Source organism: Harmonia axyridis, chromosome 4, assembly GCF_914767665.1.
Source record: "Harmonia axyridis chromosome 4, icHarAxyr1.1, whole genome shotgun sequence".
Classification (NCBI taxonomy): Eukaryota; Metazoa; Arthropoda; class Insecta; order Coleoptera; family Coccinellidae; genus Harmonia; species Harmonia axyridis.
Window position 1 is genome coordinate 231,096 of NC_059504.1, and position 24,179 is coordinate 255,274.

General features: G+C 36.7%; 1 protein-coding gene across 6 annotated transcripts in view; it reads left to right on the top strand.

Moving 5' to 3' along the window:
* Positions 1-24,179, top strand: part of LOC123678788 (diacylglycerol kinase eta) — an 85,859-nt gene that overhangs the window by 7,865 nt on the left and 53,815 nt on the right. For 2 of the 6 annotated variants that reach the window (XM_045616005.1, XM_045616006.1), the window contains exons 1-2: positions 30-303; positions 6,206-6,316. In XM_045616005.1, the coding sequence (XP_045471961.1) occupies positions 94-303; positions 6,206-6,316 (321 nt within the window). In that variant the 5' untranslated portion in view covers positions 30-93. Of the gene's footprint in view, positions 1-29; positions 304-2,402; positions 2,738-6,205; positions 6,317-22,451; positions 22,603-24,179 lie in introns of those variants that run through there. The other 4 variants (XM_045616007.1, XM_045616008.1, XM_045616010.1 and 1 more) reach the window with 3 other exon arrangements.

Below are 24,179 nucleotides of genomic sequence, written 5' to 3' on the forward strand. Positions count from 1 at the left end.
ATCTAAGGCCAGGTCACTGACCCAATTACACGTCACGCCATCTGGCGTCGCGGGCGCGAAACAACCGTACGGGATTTTCTATTATCTCGCTGCATGTTTTCATGCACAAAAAGACCAGAATGTCTGCATTTCGTCGAAGGCGGTTGTAGAATGGCAGGCACGTCGGCCAGAAGTGCGAAATATTTGGGCAGGACGTCCCCTGTACCGGAGGAATCCTCAGAAAGTGAAGGTGAAACCGGTGAAAGTGTTCAGGCGACGTTTCATAGACGTAGACTTTCCACGAACAGAGAAATCAGACGACTGGTAGGATTACAGAAAAAAATTTGTGTTTGTGCCAGTTGAAACCAGCATGAGATCGGTTTATTGGTTCCAGCATTTCGAGAATGTTGTTATTGTTGTTTTTATGTTTCGTTGACTCTATACATCAGATTTTGCTACCGATTTATGTATATGGCTTCGTTTTTTCAACTGTTTCGGTATCTAAACTCTTCATGTGTAATCAGCTTGTTGTTGTTTTATTAAATCCTGTCTTGTAGTCACCTGGATCTTAACACTTCAACATCTAGGTCATCCTAGCGAATCAATCCTGCAGGATGGTGCTCCTCAATCCTGATGATTATTTTGTGAATACGCATCCTATTTGAACGAATTTTGTACATTTTTTTATTTTGATTATATTGTATGTTCCAATAATTGGCATGTTTTTCACCTGTATTCCTGGAAGGGAAAGAGTTCTACAGGTAGGTTGGTCTTGACAGCAGTCAACAGGTGGCAAGTGAAATCACGTGCATTTATATTTAAACTCCACTCCATGAGATCGATAACGCCTGTTATATTTTGGGGAGATTTCATCTTGAACTTTCTTAGTTGAAAGATGTATGATGAAATATGACTAAGAGTAAACAGTTATTTATAGATTCTGTTCCGAGATTACAATAGGAATTGCCGTTATTGATCTATACATAGTGACTCGAGTAAGGAATTATATATAGTATTCAATGGATATGTTAGCTATGTTGATGAGCGCTCATTTCAGATCTACGAGAAGGAAGTATGAGAAGTTGAACATTCTTCTTCGAAAGACATAAAGAATAACAAACAATACAATTACAAAAGAAAGTATGAATTGAAAATGATCAGAAAAGTCTGAATGAACTTGAATCTGTGAAAGGAACAATTTCGAAGATTTTCACTTTCTTTTCTATTTCGGCAAGAATGAACGTCGTCCACATCAATATCTTCAAATTCCGACCTTAAAAAAATCATTATTCATAGCCTAATTTTCAAGATCGATGATAAATCGACAAACCTGGGTTTTTGTCAACACTACGGGCTACAGTAGCAATATTTTCAGTTGTTCTTGAGCGACTCACACGATTTCACAAAGACCCAAAAGTGCTTTTTAGTTTTGCGAACTGTGACTGCAACATTTTCACCATTCTTGTTGTGGATTTTAATAATTTCAATACGTTGTTGAAACGTGTATCTTCCATTTTTAGTAATGGCGTAGTTTTTATTTGCCAAATGCCAAAAGATGACAGCTTCAATCTTATTGGAAAATCATATATTGTGGAAAAATAACAAAAGCAAAAATAGGAATACTTTTCGAATTCAAAATGAAACCTCTTCATTTGATGGATTTTGTGCTATAGTAGAGTGATTTGTTCATGTGGATTCTAGAGACTTTCCCTTTCCTTTCGAACCTGCATTCCTCCACTCCTGAACATGGGTCTCTTTCAACCGCTTTAGATTCTAGAGACTAGCGAGATAAAACACTCAAACTCTTTCTTTTAAAATCCTTAAAAACAAGAAACCCCTTAACATTCAAATCAAATTCGAGTAGTAATTAGATCAATAATCATGTAGGCCATGAATGAAATCCAAATGATTTCGAATTTCGTCAACTCCCCTATATGAACCACTACTCAGCAATTTGACGTGTCTTGTAGAGCTAGTTGTCTGAAGCGATTAACCATTTTTTTTTGGCTTCATCGAGTTATTCCACTTTGTTTCTCACATAAACGAGAAATAGATACTATATAAAAACAAAATTTCAAGATTTTCAAAGATAAAATGAAGTCAATGAGTACTTTATTAAATTAGGCAAATTAAATCTACCTAAGCCAATTATCAAATGTACGGTAGAAAAAAGAAACAATATACTGTGTGAAGATGAAACAATGCGAAGAGTTTGACCCACATTGTATTCAAAAAAGGCCAATTAAAAGACAATAAATTCTTATGTTTCGCTGGGAATTCAGCAGTAAAAAAGGTAGAATAAACGAACTCGTCAAACTAGAATCGAGATGAAAATAAAAGTTACAATTAAGAAGTAGGTAGGTAGTTTCAAGGCCGATTACAGCATGCACTTAAAATTCAAACGTACAGAGTGCACCTTCGTATTTCTTGTTTTCAGATTGCTTACACCGATATTCGCTTGTTAAACGCGCTGATATCAATTCGGCCGAGGGAATTATGAGGTTTCGTTTTCTTTTTCTTGCCGCTGGCGATTTTTCTTGTTTGACATCGGTTGTTTCTGCAGTTTGTGATCGTAAAAGTTTGGAGAAGTTTGCCGGCAACTTCGGGAAGTAGTAAGAGGATCATTCCGTTGCCGGTTATCCAGTTTAATTCCATAATGCTACGCGGGAATACGGATTGTCTGTCGTTCTGTCCCACATTCGGGACGTCATCAGGCGGTCCAAGTTTGCCAAGAAAGGGACCGAACAATTGGATGAAGGTATGAGATTTCCTCGTTTCCGCCTAATCTTTATGATGGAATAAACATCACGTGATGCGTTATTCATCGTTTTCGTTGGAATATGAGTGAATGAATATTGTGTTTTGAGCGCTCGTCCCCGAATATACAGAATGGTCAAGATTTTACTTCAATCATTTGAGCGTTGGATAGAACAACTTTTCACATGAAAAAAGTTCATATAATCATATATCCTAAAAAGCTTTTTTTTCGTGATACAGGGTGTTTGAAAAAAAATTAGTTTTCACTTATAACTCTAGTATTATTAAATTCTTTGTTTTCATTTTTGGGTATTGAAATCTAGATACTACAATGTTTCAAATTAGGTAAGTATCTCCTGCCAAAATCATCCAGTGGCGAAGATATAGGGATGCAACGATCTTTTTCCTATTGAAAATCTACACAATTGTCTGTTTTTTCCAGAAAATTATTTCATTTTGAAATCAACAGAGTTCTCCTGAATTTATTTCATAAAATGTACTGTTTTCGAGATAATCGTGTACAAAACAAACACAACCCACAAAAACCTACAAAAATTAATATTTCAAATTTTCCCATAGTACGCAGTAGATTTTCAATAGGAAAAGGATTCTCGCACCCCTATATCTACACAACTGGATGATTTTGGCAGGAGACACTCAAATTCAATTCGTAAGCAGGATAATTTTTCAAATTTGAAAAGGAATTTTCGTGTTGACAGCGCTACCAAAAAAAAAATTGAGCAGAGCTAAAAAATAAGAGCAGAGTATTGAAAAAATACCTAACCGCGCTGTTACAGCTCAATGCTTTGAAGATGGGTATCTACTAATAAAGCACCGCTAAATAACGGGTGTTCTTTTCGAGGTATATAACTTTAAGTTGGTATTACTGTTCAAGATGGCAAGCGATTTAACAGCTATCAAGTGATTTATTCTCAGTTTGGTTTGGCAATTCATCATGAAAAGACTCACGCCTGAACAACGCTTGCAAGTAGTGCAATTTTATTTCGAAAATAATGGTTCTGCGCGGAATACGTATCGCGCACTACGTCCATTTCATTTTGTTTAGCCATGAAGCGCACTTCTGGTTGAATGGCTACGTCAACAAACAAAACTGCTGCATTGGGAGTGAAGCTAATCCTCAAGTGTATGTCGAAACACCAATACATCCAGAAAAACTGACTGTTTGGAGCGCTTTATAGGCTGGTGGAATCATTGGTCCGTACTTCTTCAAAAACGATGATGGCCAGAACGTTACAGACAATGGTGATCGGTATAGAGCCATGATTACTAACTTTTTCATTCCTGAATTGAAAAATCATGATGTCCAGGAGCTGTGGTTCCAACAAGACGGCGCAAAATGTCACACAGCTCGTGCCACAATCGATTTATTGAAAGACATGTTTGGTGACCGCCTAATTTCACGTTTTGGACCTGTGAATTGGCCTCCAAGATCTTGTGATTCAACACCGCTAGACTACTTTCTGTGGGGCTATGTAGTCATCCGTCTATGCGGATAAGCCACAAACCCTTGACCATTTGGAAGACAACATTCGCCGTGTTATTGCCGATATACGGCCACAAATGTTGGAAAAAGTCATCGAAAATTGGACGTCCAGATTGGACTACATCCGAGCCAGCCGTGGCGGTCATAGGCCACAAATCATATCTAAAAAGTAATGCCACAAGATTATCCTGCGGATAAATAAAATTCATGTCAATCGAATAATCCATCGTTGTTTCATTGCAATTTAAAGTTCTATAGCTCTAAAAAAACATCCGTTATATTCGCCATCACAAAAAAGGAGCAGAATGATACTGTTTTTTTGAAGAAGGATCCAAAGTTACTCTAAAAAAAATCAAGAGAATTTTAATAAGAATCGTAAAAAAAGTATCATGAAGAGGTAATTCAAAGACCCCTTATACATTTTCATAAGGAAATTTCCCAACGAGAACCTACGTCAAAATATGAAAAGAGTAAAAACATGAACGAACTAGTCTTCTGTGGACTCTCAGTAGGTTCACCGCAGTTTATCTCTTATTCAAGCCTGCAGAAGCGAACAAAACTACCCCAAGAGCAATTATGAAATATTAATTACGAGCAATTTGCCAGAACCAATTTTCCCTTGATTAAATATTGAGTCTAAAAGTGTGTTTTTTTTTAAACAGAAATTCAATTATTCCAAAGTTCAGTTTCTCGAACCGTACTGGTTCTCCTGCATCTGAAATTAATTTTGAAGTGTAATTGAAATTTCGTCTGTTCTCTTATTTAGATTGACCGTTCAGTCGGTTCTTCAAGGAGCTCTATGTTCGTGTTTTACGTTCAAGTAGACTCAGTCTGAGAACTCAACAAACCATAAACTAATATTTCACGAAATTGAAATCATTATATTAGTTCGATCTTCTATTAAAACGATTTTCATGATATTCAATATTAAATTAGTATTTTTCGAGTCATGTACTTTTGTGGTTTATGTATTACTACGCCATTTATCCGATCGTTATGAAACTTTGAGCAGTAGTTGGGTAACTTCTCCCGAAAGTTTTCATTTTAGTTTACTGCAGAATGAAAACTTCCTGAAAATTATAAAAAGTTTTTATCCAGTCAGCGAACTGAATGAAAACAAATTGGCGAATGCGCAGGTCCCAAGAAATACGATACCGACGCATTCACCATTTTGCCAAGCTCCGCTTTTTGTTGAATTGAATTTCAATATAAATCACACAATATTAATTAAATTGAAAATGGTTGGTAGAATTTGTAGTGTTTCTCTCTGAAATAAACGAGAATTGTCAGTACATATTTTGTTGAATGATGAAAAATATTCGAAATGTTGATAGTTACGTAAATTTTTATCCCATTTTATCCTTTAAATTAACCTTATCTCCATTTTTATCTTTCTCTAGAACAAATCCATCTCATTTCTTTTCGAAGTGGAAATATCATAAAAATTGAATTTCTTCACCTTTTCTCATTTCCTTTGGATTAGATTGAATTGCATCTTTCACTTTTGCCTTTCCTGCAACCGTTCGAATGAAAAAGTTTTCAATTTCCGTATGAAATTACATCTGCATGTAAAATGAATGAACAGAAATACGTTCTTTTATTTTAGAAATGCAATGTTAAACATTGGAAATCGAATATAGAAATGATATTTGAGTTAGACGTTTCAAGAAATTGAATAAGTAATATTTTGTTCATTGAATTATGATATAACAATTGCATAAGGATAGTTATTCCTAAAATAATTAAAATAATCAATCCTCACCCAACTAAAAATTCGTTTTTGTTTTACTTCCTCATTTGATTCTGCTGAAAATCCTGATGAAATACTAATGAAAATGAGTATCCTTTCAAATTCTTTAATTTCGAGATTGAAATATATACTTTATCATTCAATTATGCAATAAGATTTTACTTAGTATAAAATTTTACTCTCTGGGTATATCATCGTTATTTTTTCTATTGCAGGCTACCATCAAAGAAGGTTATCTGTTGAAGCAGACCTCCTCATTCCAAAGATGGGGGAGAAGATATTTCAAGCTCAAAGGACGAAGTTTATACTATGCCAAAGATTCCAAGGTAATGCAATTTATTCTATATAGGAGAAATAATATTCTGCTAAATTTCACGATACCAAATATGATATTATTTTAACATTGATTTCTTGATAAAAAAATCTAGAATATAGCTGGAATATTTTTTCTCTCGGGTGATGGAAACTGCTTCAAATTGAATATACAGTCTGGGTCGATACTTGAAGTCAAAGGAAATTCTTGTTCATATTTAGCCATCTCTCCTCGTTAAAAAAATAATAATACAACGAATGGGGTCGAGCTTCAACTTTGCAATTGCAAATTGAGTTATTTATTACAATGCACTGAACTAAACAAAAAATAATGATGCAGTAGAATTTTCTTTCTCAAAGAAACTCTTCAAACCTAACGAAAACAACGAGTTTTTTTTTTGTAACTTCGCAAATGAAAATTGAAACTCAATATTCATGACGGTGCACTGTACCAGACGAAAAATAATGATGCAGTACGCGTATTCATACGTTCATGTTTGAATTTTTTTTCGAAATCACAAACTTGATGAAGAACTTTTTTCTGACCTCGTTACTTCTAAATTACATTCAGATCATATCTAATATTCATTTCCCATAAACCTTAAACGAAAACTTTATTGACGTATTAAGATTCATTCTTGTTCGCGTGTTTAAACTTGACGTGCCTGGATCTTGCAGGTAACTTTCGAAAGTTGAATCCTTCGAAGCTGTTATGGATCGTATTTTCGTGGTATAATAAGCTCAAAGTTATGAAACAGAATACCTTACCAAACTTAATACATGAGATGCGGTCACTTTACCCCCAAGTTCTAGGGATTAGCATAATTCATCAGAGTGTGCTAAGAGTAATCGAAATCTCGTACAGCAAATAATGGAACAATGGGGAATCAGAAATCAGAACTTCGATGGGTTCTGCTCCAACGCAGAATTGACTCCTTTGCTAGGCGTTGCCTTAGTCAGGGCCAACTTTGAGGATTCTAGATACTCCAGCACTGACAAATGCATTTCTGGCGACATTCTTGGGATTTTTCGATATTTTTCCTAAATTTTTTATGGGTTTTACCTGCAGTTATTGAATTAAATGGAAAAAATTTCAAAAGGTCATATTTATTTACGGAACCCCTAGTCGAATTTTGCCCATTCGTGAACTTAGCTGCGATATTTGAGATTTTAGTTTCTGGGGATAGGATATCATAAAGTTCAAAGTTATATTGGACAATTTTCCGCCTGGGATTTCTAAACTATCGGAAGAAATTCAATAAAGGGGATGAGTTAACATCTGTTTGTTCATTCAACAGAATATTTTGGGTATTATATTTCTAGGGATTCTAAGAATGTTAATCTTATGCTCTTATTTTCTGTATGGAAAATTTCAAAGTTATTATTAAAGGTGTGATCCAATTCTTTCAAATGATATGCATAGGTTATTGAATTTCTTCCGATAGCTTGGAAATCCTAGGCGGAAAAATTGTCCGAATAACTTTGAAGTTTATGATATCCAACAAAATATTTTTATGTCAATAACGAACGTTTGTTTCTAACGGGTGTTTTTTTTTCGAGGTTTATAACTTTAAGTTGGTATTACTGTTCAAGATGGCGACCGATTTAACAGCTGTCAAGTGATTTATTCTCAGTTTGGTTTGGCCATTCATAATGAATAGGCTCACGCCTGAACAACGCTTGCAAATAGTGCAATTTTATTTCGAAAATAATGGTTCTGTGCGGAATACTTATCGCGCACTACGTCTTTGTTTTTATTTAGCGATGAAGCGCACTTCTGGTTGAATGACTTCGTCAACAAACAAGACTGCCGCATTTGAAGTGAAGCTAATCCTCAAGTGTATGTCGAAACACCGTTACATCCAGAAAAACTGACTGTTTGGTGCGCTTTATGGGCTGGTGGAATCATTGGTCCGTACTTCTTCGAAAATGATGATGGCCAGAACGTTACAGTCAATGGTGATCGGTATAGAGCCATGATTACTAACTTTTTCATTTCTGAATTGAACAACCATGATGTCCAGGAGCTGTGGTTCCAACAAGACGGCGCAACATGTCACACAGCTCGTGCCACAATCGATTTATTGAAAGACACGTTTGGTGACTGCCTAATTTCACGTTTTGGACCTGTGAATTGGCCTCCAAGATCTTGTGATTTAACACCGCTAGACTACTTTCTGTGGGGCTATGTAAAGTCATTGGTCTATAAGGATAAGCCACAAACCCTTGACCATTTGGAAGACAACATTCGCCATGTAATTGCCGATATACGGCCACAAATGTTGGAAAAAGTAATCGACAATTGGACGTCCAGATTGAACTACATCCGAGCCAACCATATATCATATGCCAGAAATCATATTTAAAATGTAATGCCGCAAGATTATCTTGCGGTTAAATAAAATTCATGTCAATCGAATAATCCATCGTTGTTATATTGCAATTTAAAGTTCTATAGCTCTGAAAAAAAACACACTTCACAATTTGAAGTGGTTCTAATGTGTACTCTTTTTTGAAATTTCTTATGTCATTTGTGTTCAGTAGAGCATACCATTTAATCATGGAAAGATACACGCTTCAACGTTATAAGTAAAATGGATCTTAATTGAAACAAACGGAAACTTCAACGCATTCCTACAAAAAAATCACACGGAATCAGATCCAGAGAGCACGAAGGCTATGAAACTTTATCTCAAAAGAGAACGGGATACCTCTTACAATTATGCAACTGAAAACGAAGGATTGATATCGCTGATTAAAAGTAAAATAAGTTCTTGTTTCCACATATCCGACTCTATGATAAACCAGTTGTTAGGTTTCTGAATATCGGTTAGACGAAGACATCGATTCATCGATCTTTCCATAAAGTACAGGCGAACCACGCCCCTTCCGAGTCAGTGTTGATCACCAAACGATAAAAATCACACGGGTCCACAGAATTTTTCACAAAACCTACAACATCCTAGCGAAGCCGTTGGGGACCGAAGAGAAAAAGTAATTGCTGTCGTAACCTAACGTAAAAGCTTAATAATCTTGGCCGTTGGCACGAATAGAGCACCTCTTTATGTAATGGATGTAGCAGCGGGTGGTCCTTTTACCGTTTAACCCATAAATTCACCATCAAGGTCGAGAAAAATATCATTCTGATAGCATCTGATGAAGGAGATAACGACATATGTATCTTCTTTATCGGATGCAAAATCGGAATGAATGTTTCTCGACCTCATGGGTTGAAAGGTTAAATGCTGTATAAGAGCCATTTCGATGTCCTGTCTTCATTTTCAAAATCTTTCAAGGTCATTTTTGTAAAATTATGAGACAATCTCCGTGAAGCAAGTCAGATCCAATACTCCCCAAGTTGCACAGTTAGATAGTTCTTGGAAATTGTGGGAGAAAATGCAAATAATCTAGATGCCAGTGGCGGCCGCTCAGAGGAGGCAGAGGAGGCCGGGCCTCCCCAAATTTTACCGCATTATAATTCTTAGTTCAAGTCCAACTATATTATGTTAACCTAAATCAATAGAATATTCAAATTTCTGGATACTTTTTACCCCAATATTTATACATTCTCCGCAACAGACTTCAAAACTGAGAAGATTGCGCATCGCTGCACCGTACTACAGGCATGCGATGCGCTAAAGAATACAGCAGACTCCAGACGCGGGTCGCGGAGGCCCAATTCCTCTCTAGTCGCGTTTGTCTTGAACGTAGAATTTCAAATTTCTCCCGATACGAAGCTCCAGCCACTCTAAATTCGAGCTGGATATCACGTGCCGGAGGCCCTGGCTCCGTTGACCGAAAGCGCCCGAACATGATCCACGGCGATTAACGATGGGTCAGCTCAGCTGTTTCTGTTTATTAGCGCAAGAATTAGGGAAAGATAAAGATAGGCCAGTACTTTTTATTCCTTTCGGCGTCTTGTTTGTGGTTTCGTGTTAGGATTGTTCGGCAAAGTTTGTAGGTAAGGAAGGATATTGGCTGGCTATTCAGATATATTTTATCGAGAAAAATGGAAACGGAAACGTCGGAAACTAGAAATGAAAATGATAGTGTCAGTAGGGAACTCAGAGTTACTGAAGATATTGTAGATTTTATTTTGATTAAAAAGTTCAGCCAAATGCCTTACGATGACAAAATTTTCATTACCAAAACTACAAAAACACCTCAGCCTGCTATGCAAAATTTAATTGTCAATTCCAGGCATAATCCTATCTATCTATCTATAATCGTTCCTTCTGCGTCCAATGGTACACTAAATGCGAGTGGCTGACCGGAAGTACAGTTCGGAATAAATTATTTTGTTGGTTTTGTTTACTTTCCTCCGACGATTCAGAAAACAATGTGTGGTCAAAATTAGGGTATTCGGATTTAAAAAATTTACAGAGGTCTATTGAAAGACATGGCAGATCAAAATCTCATTTAGGCGCATCAATTAAATTTAAATTGTTCGGAAAACTCAATATTGTAAATTCACTTGATCAGGGTCATAGGCAAACTATCATAGATCATAACGAAAAGGTCAAAGAAAACAGGGATATTTTGAAAAGATTATTTGACGCAGTTATGTTCCTTTGTTTTCAAGAATTGCCGTTTAGAGGACATGATGAAAGTGTAGATTCGGATAATAGGGGAAATTTTAAAAAGCTATTGTGTTTCATTAGCCGCTATGATTCAAAATTAGAAAAAATTTTTGAATAATGTCACTGTCTTCTCTGGGACGTCAAAAACCTATTTTTTTTGCTTGGCCTCCTCTGAATGAAAGCTCACGAGCCGCCACTGCTAGATGCACATGAAATCGAAACGTTGACGCGTTTTAAGTTAGATATAAGCATTATTCAGGTACACTTCGAACTTTTTTTGATTCCTTTTTAGTTTCTCGAACTAAGTTTTAGGCTGAGGATTCATAATTAAACATAAAAAGGCTTTTAAAGTTTATTTAATCGAGCCGGTCGATCACCAGCAACGTCATATCTTCGCTAATTAACAAGATGATGCTATGAGTTGAACAAGCAATGAAACAATCGCAATTTTGCAAGAAAAGTTTCCTGGCCGTGTTATTTCTCGAAAAGGTGACAATTGGCCACCGAGAGCTTCTGATTTAACACCTTTAGACTTTTTTTTGAGACCGCGTAAAAGATAAAGTCTATGCTCCACAATGTATTCAAGACCTTAAAGATGGAATTTGTGAAGTTATCGAGAACATAGAGCAGCAAATGTGTGAATTGGTCATGGAAATTTTCAATAAAATGATATGGTGCTGCAACCGTAGCAGGTGCGGCCATTTGGCTGATATCGTAAATAGCATTCCTTCCTTTTCACAATGAATAAACATCTATTGATTTCTCTTAAAATATACTCGTTTTTTTCATCAAAATAAAATCTATTATTGGAATACCATATATTTCTCATGACCCCTTCCAAATCGGTCAAAACAATCTGTTTTCATTCGATACAACGGAAACGCGGAAATAAACAGCAAACAGTCCGTTTTTTTTTCCGTTTCAACTCTCAAACTTCATTTCGGGTCGCAGATTTCGAATGGAAAAAATTATAATCTCAACATTTTCTACTGAATCGCTTTTTCATCCTTTTATCCTCTGGACGATTTATGACGGTGGAGAATGAGGAAGCGTGAAACTTGGCAGATTATCCTCCGATCTGTACCGCTTCGAACCGGCGTTGCCTGGGGACTAGCTATTTCTTTTCCTCCAGAAATATAAGTGCCAGAAAATAACTGAGCCGGATCAGAATTTAGGCGTTGTTTTCAAGGGAGGGATATTGAGCTCCCCCCCCTCCCATTCAATAGAATGTGGAATATTATTCGTGTTAAATTCAGGAAGGTAGAGGTCACCTCCGTAGCGAGGTATCTCGTTTTTATATAGTGGATCCGGTCCTCACTTGGCAGAAATTCATTATAAATGAAATGACACAAATAATTTCCACTGAATTATTTAATTGTTAGCAACAATTGTTTCGCCACACTGTGACTTCATCAGGCTACATTTTTTCCTGATAATAGTACATACCTTTCCGGAAACTTATATAAAGGGTGTTTTTTTTAGAGCTATAGAATTTTGAATTGCAACCACAGCTTCTGGACATCATGGTTGTTCAATTCAGGAATGAAAAAGTTAGTAATCATGGCTCTATACCGATCACCATTGACTGTAACGTTCTGGCCATCTTCGTTTTTGAAGAAGTACGGACCAATGATTCCACCAGCCCATAAAGCGCACCAAACAGTCAGTTTTTCTGGATATAACGGTGTTTCTACAGACAATTGAGGATTAGCTTCACTCCAAATGCGGCAGTTTTGTTTGTTGACGTAGCCATTCAACCAGAAGTGCGCTTCATAGCTAAACAAAATAAAATGGACGTAGTGCGCGATACGTATTCCGCACAGAACCATTATTTTCGAAATAAAATTGCACTATTTGCAAGCGTTGTTCAGGCGTGAGTCTATTCATGATGAATTGCCAAACCAAACTGGGAATAAATCACTTGACAGCTGTTGAATCGGTCGCCATCTTGAACAGTAATGCCTACTTAAAGTTATATACCTCGAAAAAAAACACCCGTTAGTTCTTAGGAAAATCCAAATTATTATAAAAATCCAGTAAGTAAGCTGTAATGAATAAATTAATTATAAGTTTTGGTACTTATTGACTCAATCTGTAGCGAAGAATAATAAAGATTCGATGAACTGGTTTAAGCATTATAAAAAAAAAGACTACAAGAAATATCCTCCAAAACAAATCGTTTGCGGCCCAAGTTTATAGGACTTTTTTCTTAAAATTACCCAAGGAATCTACCATTTTCTGTTATTCCTCTAATTAAGGATCATCCTGTATTTCAACCTTAATTACAAGAAACGTTATTATAAAATGAAAAGACGTTGCATTTCCGAAATATTCGCCCAATGCCCCCTTTGAATAAATGAGATTGCAATATTTCCGAACAGGATCAAGAACTCTCTCTGAAAGAGTTATAGAAAAAATTCACTGACCATAATTCGCAATCCCCGGGGTCCCTTCCCCATTGAAATACCTTCAGCCAGGGGATACTTTGAAAAGCTTCAAGTCGAACGAGTTGGGAAGAAATCTAAATTACCAAATTGCTTTCGCCGAACTTATACACGTTCGCAGAAATGCGAAAGAAATCCCGGATATTTTACGTGTTCGCCTCTTCTAATTACGGTAGAAAGTATGAAACCTTATTGGTATTCGGGAAGATTTGAAAAGGGATATCTCCGCGAAGGCCACATCGTAGCCGAATATTAATTAGAATTAAAATTGGGTTCTGTGTTGTGGCGCATAGAAATCGTCGCTACATTTAACGAAGTCAATTTCAGCCACTGTAAATTTGAATGGAAAAATAAACTTCTGGATTCGGTTTGGGGATGGAAAGATGAGAATTACTTCGGTAACTTTTTCCATCACGACGTTTTCATATACAATACAGGGTGGACAAATAAGCGAGGTAAGCGGCTATATCTCAGGATCCACTCATCGTAGAGACTTGCGGTGGAAAATTTTACCACTAAAGTGAACAAGAGAACACACTGGAAATTGTTTTGAAGTTCATACCTCTACCGCTAGGGGGCGTAATAGCTATCGTCGAGTAGAAAAATGAATTTTACTCGAAAATATTTCATATGAAGTTGAAGAAAAAATATCATCACTGTAATCCTTGAAAAATTCTCTATCTTTTTGAATTGCCACTTTCGATTTTATGACATCAAATAAGGGTAGGTGAAAGGGAAAAATCTGACTGATTGAATCGCCTGTAACTTCAATTTGGCTCAACATTTTTGAGCAAATTAGGTCTCGTCTGAAAGATAATATCTTGTTGATTGAGGACAAAATATAGTCATGATAAATTTGTTTTTGCTGCTTTTGATAGGGGGCGCTAAGTCAGAAGTTCATTGTTTTGTTCATTTTTCTCCGAAATTTCAAATGTAATGATAAGATTTTCTCAACAGGAACAGAAGTTCCATCAAATTTCCATGAAAAAACCTGAAGGTCGCGAAGCGATAATTTCAGGCGTTCTGAAGTTATGGCCGAAAGAAGATTTTCTTCAACTGATGCACTGCGAAAAACCAAATTGTATCTTTAAGTTCTAACAGAAACAGAAAGCCCATCAAATTTGTATGAAAAAACCAAAAGGTCGCAAAGCGATAGCTTCAGGCGTTCTGGAGTTATGGCCGAAAGAAGACACAATTTAGTTTTTCAGTGCATCAGTTGAAGAATATCTTTTTTCGTCCATAACTCCAGAACGCCTGAAGCTATCGCCTTGCGACCTTTTGGTTTTTTCATACAAGTTTGATGGGATTTCTGTTTCTGTCAGAACTTAAAACACAATTTGATTTTTCGCAGTGCATCAGTTGAAGAATATCTTCTTTCGGCCATAACTTCAGAACGCCTGAAATTATCGCTTTGCGACCTTCAGGTGTTTTCATGCAAATTTGATGGAATTTCTGTTTCTGTTTGAAAAATCTCATCATTACATTTGAAATTTCGCAGTAAAATGAACAAAACAATGAACTTCTTACTCAGCGCCCCCTATCGAAAGCACCAAAAACAAATTTATCATGACTATATTTTGTCCTCAATCAACAAGATATTAGGTAGGTTTCATTTTAATGTTTGTTTTGGACAGTGAAACTGAAAATTCCATACGCGATTAAGTATTTCTTCCTCTCGAGCGATTACGAAAGATAATAGGTGAAAATAATGAACTGAAACCATTTGATGGGATCAAACGAGCCGTAACTGAAACAAGTACGAATTCGGATCTGTACAATTCACATTATCGATTATTTAATGACTTTTACCTCTAATTACTTTCGTCTGGATAAGCAGAATATGGCAGACGATGGCAATTGACTCCGTATTATCGGATAATTGAATGAACGATAAGCTGATCGTTTCGTCGAATTGAATAAGATACCCATCTCTCGTTCTATACCAATTCAATTACCCCTGTAGTCCTCTCGACGTCATTGCTACATGTAAGAAAGATGCTGTGACCTTTCAGATCGTTGCTGTTGTCTGCGTCATGATGAATGTCTCTCATTCGATGGGATGCTGGGATCGTGGAGCCCGCGAACTCTGAACTTTATCGAAGTGATATTCTCATTTTCGGATTTTCCATCGTCTGGTAGCCTTCACTGAGATCTCGTTCACCTGAAGAAAATTTGGGGTGTTCGAAGAGTTTATAACGAAATATGTACGGGTGTACACAGTGGTGTTTAAGCAATATGGAAGGTTATCCTGTAAATTTTAGATTTTTCGTAGATCTGACAGTTTAAGAAAAAACTTGAAAGGTCCCCGCACGTTTAGTATGAGATCATCAGATATATGAGGATTCAGTTATTATGGTCTCTCTTAAAAAAATCTCACAATATGTCGTTTCTCGGTCATGTGAATTATTCTGGCGTCATTTTGTGGCATGAAAAGATGTATGGAAGATCCTGGATTTTGTATCTCATTTCATAGCCAATGTGGAGCGGTGTATAAAAAATTATCGATGGCGGTGCCTAATATAACCAAGGAAGATCATTTCTCAGTCGGGTTCTGGCCGCCGAACATCCAAATTCCATCAAAACCAGAAACGAGAGCTCCCCGATTGATGAGCAAAACCCCGAAAATTGCAAAAAATCCATTTTCAAAGCTCCATATCTCGAAAACTGTCCATTTTTGAGCTTTGTGGCTATAGACACTTCTGATCTGTTCATCAAGAACTACAACATATCAAAAATTCAGCCGAATTCACGGAAAGCCATTTCCCATATAAAACGTGCGGGGTCCTTTGAAAAAAATTCAAAAATCGTGAATATTAGTTCAGTGCAGAAACCAACCCTCAAAAAATATCAAAGATATCCCACGTTTCTATCCGAGAACCGATTTGGTTTAAAGAACGACTTCCCTGTGCTGATCCCACATAAATTTCAATTAAGAAGGTCGGGCACGATCCTCCATCAGGACTTAGCTCATAGACGTTGGAACTCTTTAAGCCGACTTTATTGAACCTGACGCCCTAATTTCACCTGGATTTCCTCCTATGTGTAAATTCTTGGTAAGCGTCCAAAATGTCGGGCGGTGAAATTGCCGTCTTTTATGATCGATAGATTCGAACTTTGTCGAACAATTCGGTTTTCTGAGTTCAGGATTAATCCGGACAGCGTCGTACTACGGATTCTCATCTGTGTTATGAAAGGACTCTGAGTCCAAAGTTGGATTCACTATCACTAATAGGATTCTGAGTACGACAGATAATTTTTCTCGAATTGAATGAAAAGAAAATTTTAACTTCGATGTCCTTAATGAGTGTATATTGGTTGCAGTTCGAATATCCAAAATCTTATGATTTAACAGCTTTAGATTTTTTTTTGGAGCCACGATAATGTATGGGGTATTTTTTTTTCGAGGTATATAACTTTAAGTTGGCATTACTGATCAAGATGGCGACCGATTTAACAGCTGTCAAGTGATTTATTCTCAGTTTGGTATGGCAATTCATCATGAATAGACTCACGCCTGAACAACGCTTGCAAATAGTGCAATTTTATTTCGAAAATAATGGTTCTGTGCGGAATACGTATCGCGCACTACGTCAATTTTATTTTGTTTAGCGATGAAGCGCACTTCTGGTTGAATGGCTACGTCAACAAACAAAACTGCCGCATTTGGAGGGAAGCTAATCCTCAAGTGTATGTCGAAACACCGTTACATTCAGAAAAACTGACTGTTTGGTGCGCTTTATGGGCTGGTGGAATCATTGGTCCGTACTTCTTCAAAAACGATGATGGCCAGAACGTTACAGCCAATGGTGATCGGTATAGAGCCATGATTACTAACTTTTTCATTCCTGAATTGAACAACCATGATGTCCAGGAGCTGTGGTTCCAACAAGACGGCGCAACATGTCACACAGCTCCTGCCACAATCGATTTATTGAAAGACACGTTTGGTGACCACCTAATTTCACGTTTTGGACCTGTGAATTGGCCTCCAAGATCTTGTGATTTAACACCGCTAGACTAATTTCTGTGGAGCTATGTAAAGTCATTGGTCTATGAGGATAAGCCACAAACCCTTGACCATTTGGAAGACAACATTCGCCGTGTTATTGCCGATATACGGCCACAAATGTTGGAAAGAGTAATCGAAAATTGGACGTCCAGATTGGACTACATCCGAGCCAGCCGTGGCGGTCCTATGCCAGAAATCATATTTAAAATGTAATGCCACAAGATTATCTTGCGGATAAATAAAATTCATGTCAATCGAATAATCCATCGTAGTTGTATTGCAATTTAAAGTTCTACAGCTCTAAAATAAACACCCTTTATATGAAAATTCTCCACAATCGATTCAAGACCTAAAAGATGGAAATCGTGTAGTTATCGAGGATATGAAGCCTCAAATGTGCGAATTGGTTATTTAAAATTCCATGAAACGGAGATGGTGCTACAACCGTAGCCTTGTCGGCTATAAGGATGATATCATCTCCATCATTGATGGCATACTTTCCTCTCAACAATAAAATGATAATCCATCGATTTCTATTAGAATAACCTCGCTATTTTCAATATCAAAATGAAACTTCTTATTGAAAAACCCTTCATAATACCCGTTATTAATATCAAATAAACCCTTTAATTCTTCAATATGTCAAGGTGGTTGCTGACCTCGTAGACTCAAACACACGCTCAGGAGACAACGAAACGATTGATATTCTTGAAGCATTCTTCTAAAACGTTCATTCAGTCGTTACCTCATAGCCTTATTTTCGACACAAAGAGAAGCTTTCCCTATTCTTCGATAAAGAGTCGCCGGAGCGCCATTCTTTGACATCGTTCTCATGCAAGTTAATTAAAAAACTTGCGGAGGGGTGGCGCTCCGGGTGTAATCCATCAAGGTCGAACGAAGGACAAATACCGGGTCGTAACAATAATTTATTAGCGAATTGGTATGTTACCTCATTCCAAATATGTTCCTAGACAGAGCAATCAGTCCCTTCCCTCGTGGTGGGTTACCGGGGGTTAAACTTGGGCCAGAAAACGGAGGGGCAGAGAAGGGAGGAACGTGCCTCGTAACGTACTCCGTCTCGTGACGTCATCGATGTAGTGAAACCACTGGGTCGAAGCACGCGGAACCTGCGTTGCCGAGTTGACCGTCTTGGCGGGTTGTATTTCCCCTCCTTTTTTGGGGTGGATGTTTCGTATCGGTCAGGATGAAGGAAAAGGGTGTTTTTTTTTAGAGCTATAGAACTTTAAATTGCAATAAAACAACGATGGATTATTCGATTGACATTAATTTTATTTATCAGCAAGATAATCTTGTGGCATTACATTTTAAATACGATTTCTGGCATATGACCGCCACGGCTGGCTCGGATGTAGTCCAATCTGGACGTCCAATTTTCGATTACTTTTTCCAACATTTGTGGCCGTATATCGGCAATAACACGGCGAATGTTGTCTTCCAAATGGTCAAGGGTTTGTGGCTTATCCGCATAGACCATAATGACTTTACATAGCCCCACAGAAAGTAGTCTAGCGGTGTTAAATCACAAGATCTTGAAGGCCAATTCACAGGTCCAAAACGTGAAATTAGGCGGTCACCAAACGTGTCTTTAAATAAATCGATTGTGGCACGAGCTGTGTGACATGTTGCGCCGTCTTGTTGGAACCACAGCTCCTGTACATCATGGTTGTTCAATTCAGGAATGCAAAAGTTAGTAATCATGGCTCTATACCGATCACCATTGACTGTAACGTTCTGGCCATCATCGTTTTTAAGAAGTACGGACCAATGATTCCACCAGCCCATAAAGCGCACCAAACAGTCAGTTTTTCTGGATGTAACGGTGTTTCGACATACACTTGAGGATTAGCTTCACTCCAAATGCGGCAGTTTTGTTTGTTGACGTAGCCATTCAACCAGAAGTGCGCTTCATCGCTAAACAAAATAAAATGGACGTAGTGCGCGATACGTATTCCGCACAGAACCATTATTTTCGAAATAAAATTGCACTATTTGGAAGCGTTGTTCAGGCGTGAGTCTATTCATGATGAATTGCCAAACCAAACTGAGAATAAATCACTTGACAGCTGTTAAATTGGTAGCCATCTTGAACAGTAATGCCAACTTAAAGTTATATATCTCGAAAAAAACACCCTATAGTTGCAATTTTCGGTATGAAAGTTAATTAGTTGATGCCTGAAATCAATTATAAGAGTATAATATTTGATGGTTAACAGACAATTTTTTAATTTCGGAAAAACTACCTCCTCGAAATTAAAATTCCTCGGTGACTTAGTTGATGGGAGCGCCGGGTTAATGATTCGAATGTTGCGGGTTCGAGTCCCGCTCGAGGAGTTACTTTTTACGGAATTGAAAAATTGTTATACAGACATGAAATAATATGCCATTATAAAAGTTAAGGGTTTATTGATTTGGTCGATGTTTGGTTGAAATCCTTCCAATTGATATTGACTACGAGTATTCATTATGTTCTGCCCGCATATTATTTTTTCTCATAACAAAACAGTCTTTTATCAATGCATCAAACTCGTTTCTATTCATTTTTCAAGAAACCACAAATGAAGCGTTACTGAACCTTCGATATCTCCAGATATAATTCCTAAATTTGATAGGTATCTTTTGACATTCGGTATTAACCAGAAAATACGAATGGTGAGCATATTTTACCGATCAGCGATTCCAATTATTGCCTGAGATCGGTAATTTTGTACGTTTCCGATGCAGTTTGCTCAGAAAATGACCTGAAGGAACCTTTCACCCTGTTGAATCTACTACTTTTTTGTAATCCCTATACGAGTAGATACATAATAGTATAACCGGAACATAACTGAATTTTTCGTGTATAAAATCAATATTCTTTTTTCCGAATGATTGATGAAGATGGAGTGGAAAGTTTGAGAAACAGAAAAGGTAAGAAAACCGATACCTACTTCCCAATGCTTTTCCTCAGGCCCTAATCCATTGAAACTTTCGATTAAGGATCTTCTGTTCAGGTTTCCAGATTGAAAATGACAAATGAATTTAGGAATCTTAGAGATGAAATTATTTGCGGGAGATGAGAATTCAGTAAATCCAATAATCGCATTTCGACTTATAATTTGAGCTCTGTTCAATCGATGAAATGAATTGTGTTGTTATGCAACAAAAAAAAAACAGGTTTAGGTGAAAACCCATTGTTTTCTGTAACAAACTCTACGTACTAGCTGTCATTATTCTTTATTGGATTTTTATAATGAACGTCTGGAGCTATTTTTAGGAGGAAAAGAATGAAATTTGTTAAAAATAGGTTTCTACGGACCTCTTACTGTGAGAATTCATGAATTTATGAGTTAGAAGATCAAATTAAGAGGAGTAATTTCAGCGAAACAAAAAATCATACAGTTGAAAGAAAATAGTATATCATGAATCTCGTAGTAGATCGACAATTTTCGAATCCTGCATTTTGTTCAGTGCTTCCTTGAATATTTCAATTATATCCAACTCGGTTTTATATTTTTTCTACCTTATTTAGTACGAATATTCTGCAACTCGGAAAATTCCAGTCGAAAAAAGAGGAATATCTCTGAAACATCCGGTCTGGTAACTGTGAAATTCTAACCGTTTGATGATAGCCTTCTCACTCGGTGGAAGCTGAGCGCTTCAGATCAAAGGGTCATAAAGCAATTAACTCTTGATACTTAATTATAGATTACACATTACATGACTTGTGACACGAAGGTGTTTGTTTACCTTTATTGTTTCTACGTCTATTCTGAACACTCGCTCTTCATTATCTCACGAATGAACTTAAATTAATTTAATTTTCATTCCACGATAATTCATTTCTGCCTAAGATCATCTGCTTTTTGAAAAAATATTCGAAAAGGGCGTTTCACCAATTCGTTTGAGAGTGGTTTCGATTATTCATTGGAATCATTGCTATTTCAACTGCGCATTCGCCATTTTGCAATATGATTACAGATAAAATTCCATAGTGTATGAAATTCAATTATATTCAGGCGAAAAAGTTTTTGAAGTTCCCGAAAACTTAGCGAAAAAATTGAATTTCATCAGTGATGTACGTCTTATTGTTAAAATTTCTATTCACAGTTTATTAGATGATACTAATTTTGCATTAAACTTAAGCCTTAAGGCTTTTGAATTTCAAAATAAGCAAGAATTCAATGTGGTCGATCACCAGCAACATCGTATCTTTGCTGATTGGGTTTTTGAAAACATTAAAGTGATACAGATTTTCATCGAAAAACCCTATTCGGTGATGAGGTCTATTTTCATCTCGAAAGCTACGTTAATAAGCAGAATTGTCGCATTTGGGAGTTGAAAAATACAAGAATGGTTGAAAAGCCTCTCCATCCTCAAAGCGCTACTGTTTGGTACGATTTTTGGACTGGTGGTGCGAGTGGACCTTACTTATTCAGAAATGAGGCTGGTGCAACTGTTATGGTGAATGGATTGCGCTATATAACCATGATTAATGTTTTTATGGTCGGAACTGGAAGATATTGATGTGGACGGCGTTTTTTTCAACTTAAAAGCATTGCATGCTATACAAGCAACGAAAGAATGGCATTTTTGCAAAAACATTCTGGTCATGTTATTTCTCGAAGAGGTGATTAGAATTGGTCACCCAGATCTTATGATTTAACACCCTTAGACTTTTTTTCAAGACCACGTGAAAGATAAGGTCTATGCTAATGATCCCATGGCGTCCATAAGGCTGATATCGTTTCCCATCATTAATGACATACCTTCTTCTTTACAATGGAATAACCATTCATTGATTTCTCTTCAAATATACTCGTTTTGTTGGAACCTCTTAATGGAAAACCCTTTTCTCTCGAAAACTCAAGACGAGACTAACTAGCAATCTCGCTTCCTAATTTACACTCCACGCATTGTTTTCCTCCTGGCAGGAATAAAGGCGAACACAACAATCATCCTGCTATCTCCGCAGGACATTCAAGTCGATAGAAGGTGCAGCCAGGAAGTGAAAATAGGGGTATGGGAGGGTTGTTATCTTCTTACGGTGCGGCATCGTGGCAACACGGTCTCTTAGCGGCGGCGAAGGGGAATTTTCAGCTTTCCTGCTTTCCCCAAATTTCAGTTCCGATCGCGGCAGCAACCGAGAACGAAGCTGGAGGCTCATTCCAACGCGGTCTGTCCACGAGTTCGGACGCGTCATGTGAGCGAATTTCCGTACAGCCGCTGATCTCTGTTGTGCTTCGGCTTTGATCCGGAGTCTGTGACAGGTGAGATTAAGTCATACGTGGGGATCTTCGTATGATTTTTTTGGGATTTTTAGGTTAGGTTAGGTCCAACGGTTTGGGAGTTATAGAGATTTGAAATTTTATTTGGTCAATAATTCTCAAAATATTCGTTTGGTTGAAGCGAAACTTACCAGATAGTTGTGAAACAATGGCTGAAGGGTAGATACAGGATATATTGAAGATTGCTTCACTAGAAGATTGAAAAAAAAATCACAATAGTTTGAGATCTCTAAAAAAAAATTTTGTGACAAAATTAAGTAGCACATTTATCAGTAAGAAAAATCGAGATTAAGGATAGATGAGGTCCAATGGTTTAAGAGTTATGAAAATAGGAAATTTTGTTTGATTGAAATAAAAACGGATAATGAATACCTAGTCTCTTCAGGTCATTGAATGATACATCATTTGAAATGTATCTTCTAAATTAGTGAACTCCTATGAACATTCATAGAGAATACAATATGTTAGTGACTCAATAAGTGCGACAAACTTCAGAAAGTGATTCTGCATGAAAATAATGATAATCATAATACTCTTTATTTCATAGTATGCTTGTACAGTGTACTATACATAAAAGAAAAAGTGCAAAATTGCCAAAATCTACAAAAATACTAAAATTAACTCAAATAATCATAAAGAGAATATGGTTCCAAAACAATCAAATACTCTCTGAAATTTTTCTAAAAATTCTTGAAATCATTCAACTGTTTAATCCTATCAGGTAGTTTATTGTACAATCTAATACACATATGAGATGGGTGCTTTTCTGATAGAGATAACTTATGTATAGGATAATGTAAGTTCTGCGATCTTAGAGGGTAATTACTTTTCTCTGATTCTGTGGTTATTCCGTTCATTCTTCCACATCTTGTAGAACAAAATCGTGCGAGAATATATCAGAAACGCACAGTTTTCATGGTTATATTTTATTATTATATGTTGGTACTCCGAACTTTCCGCCACGGCTTCAACTGTCAATATATTTGAAATTTGCCTTAAAGAAATCAGTTCTGCCAACCAACATTTTTCAATGTAAAAATCTTTAAATGATATTTATGAAAATATTTCATTAATTTCAATAAAAATGCAATGGATTAGAGAAAATAATGTATAATACTCGTACAGAAGGCTCATTCTACCACTCGTTCATTCCAAAACTCGCCACTTCGTGGCTCGTTTTTGAATTTTGAACTCGTGGAAGAATATCAATGCCTTCTGCACTTGTATTATAAATAACTATTAATTGTGTGAACTGAAAAAATATCTTTGTTCTTGAAAAAAAAAAAGCATACATTCTAATACATAAATACAAAAAATTGTTAACAGTTTATTTCTCTTAAACTAAAATATAATGACAAATTTGCAAATGCGTTGCATTCCGAAATACAGGGTGAAAAAGTTCTTTTCAAAAACTGACCACATATTTATTTATTCCTCTGAATTTTTTGGAAGACGAAAATTGTACGCTACTGAGATATTTCAAACTGAAAATCATTTTTGGATTGCTCGTTAAATTTAGGACAAAATATCTCTCATATCTTTTTTCGTTTTTGGCGCCG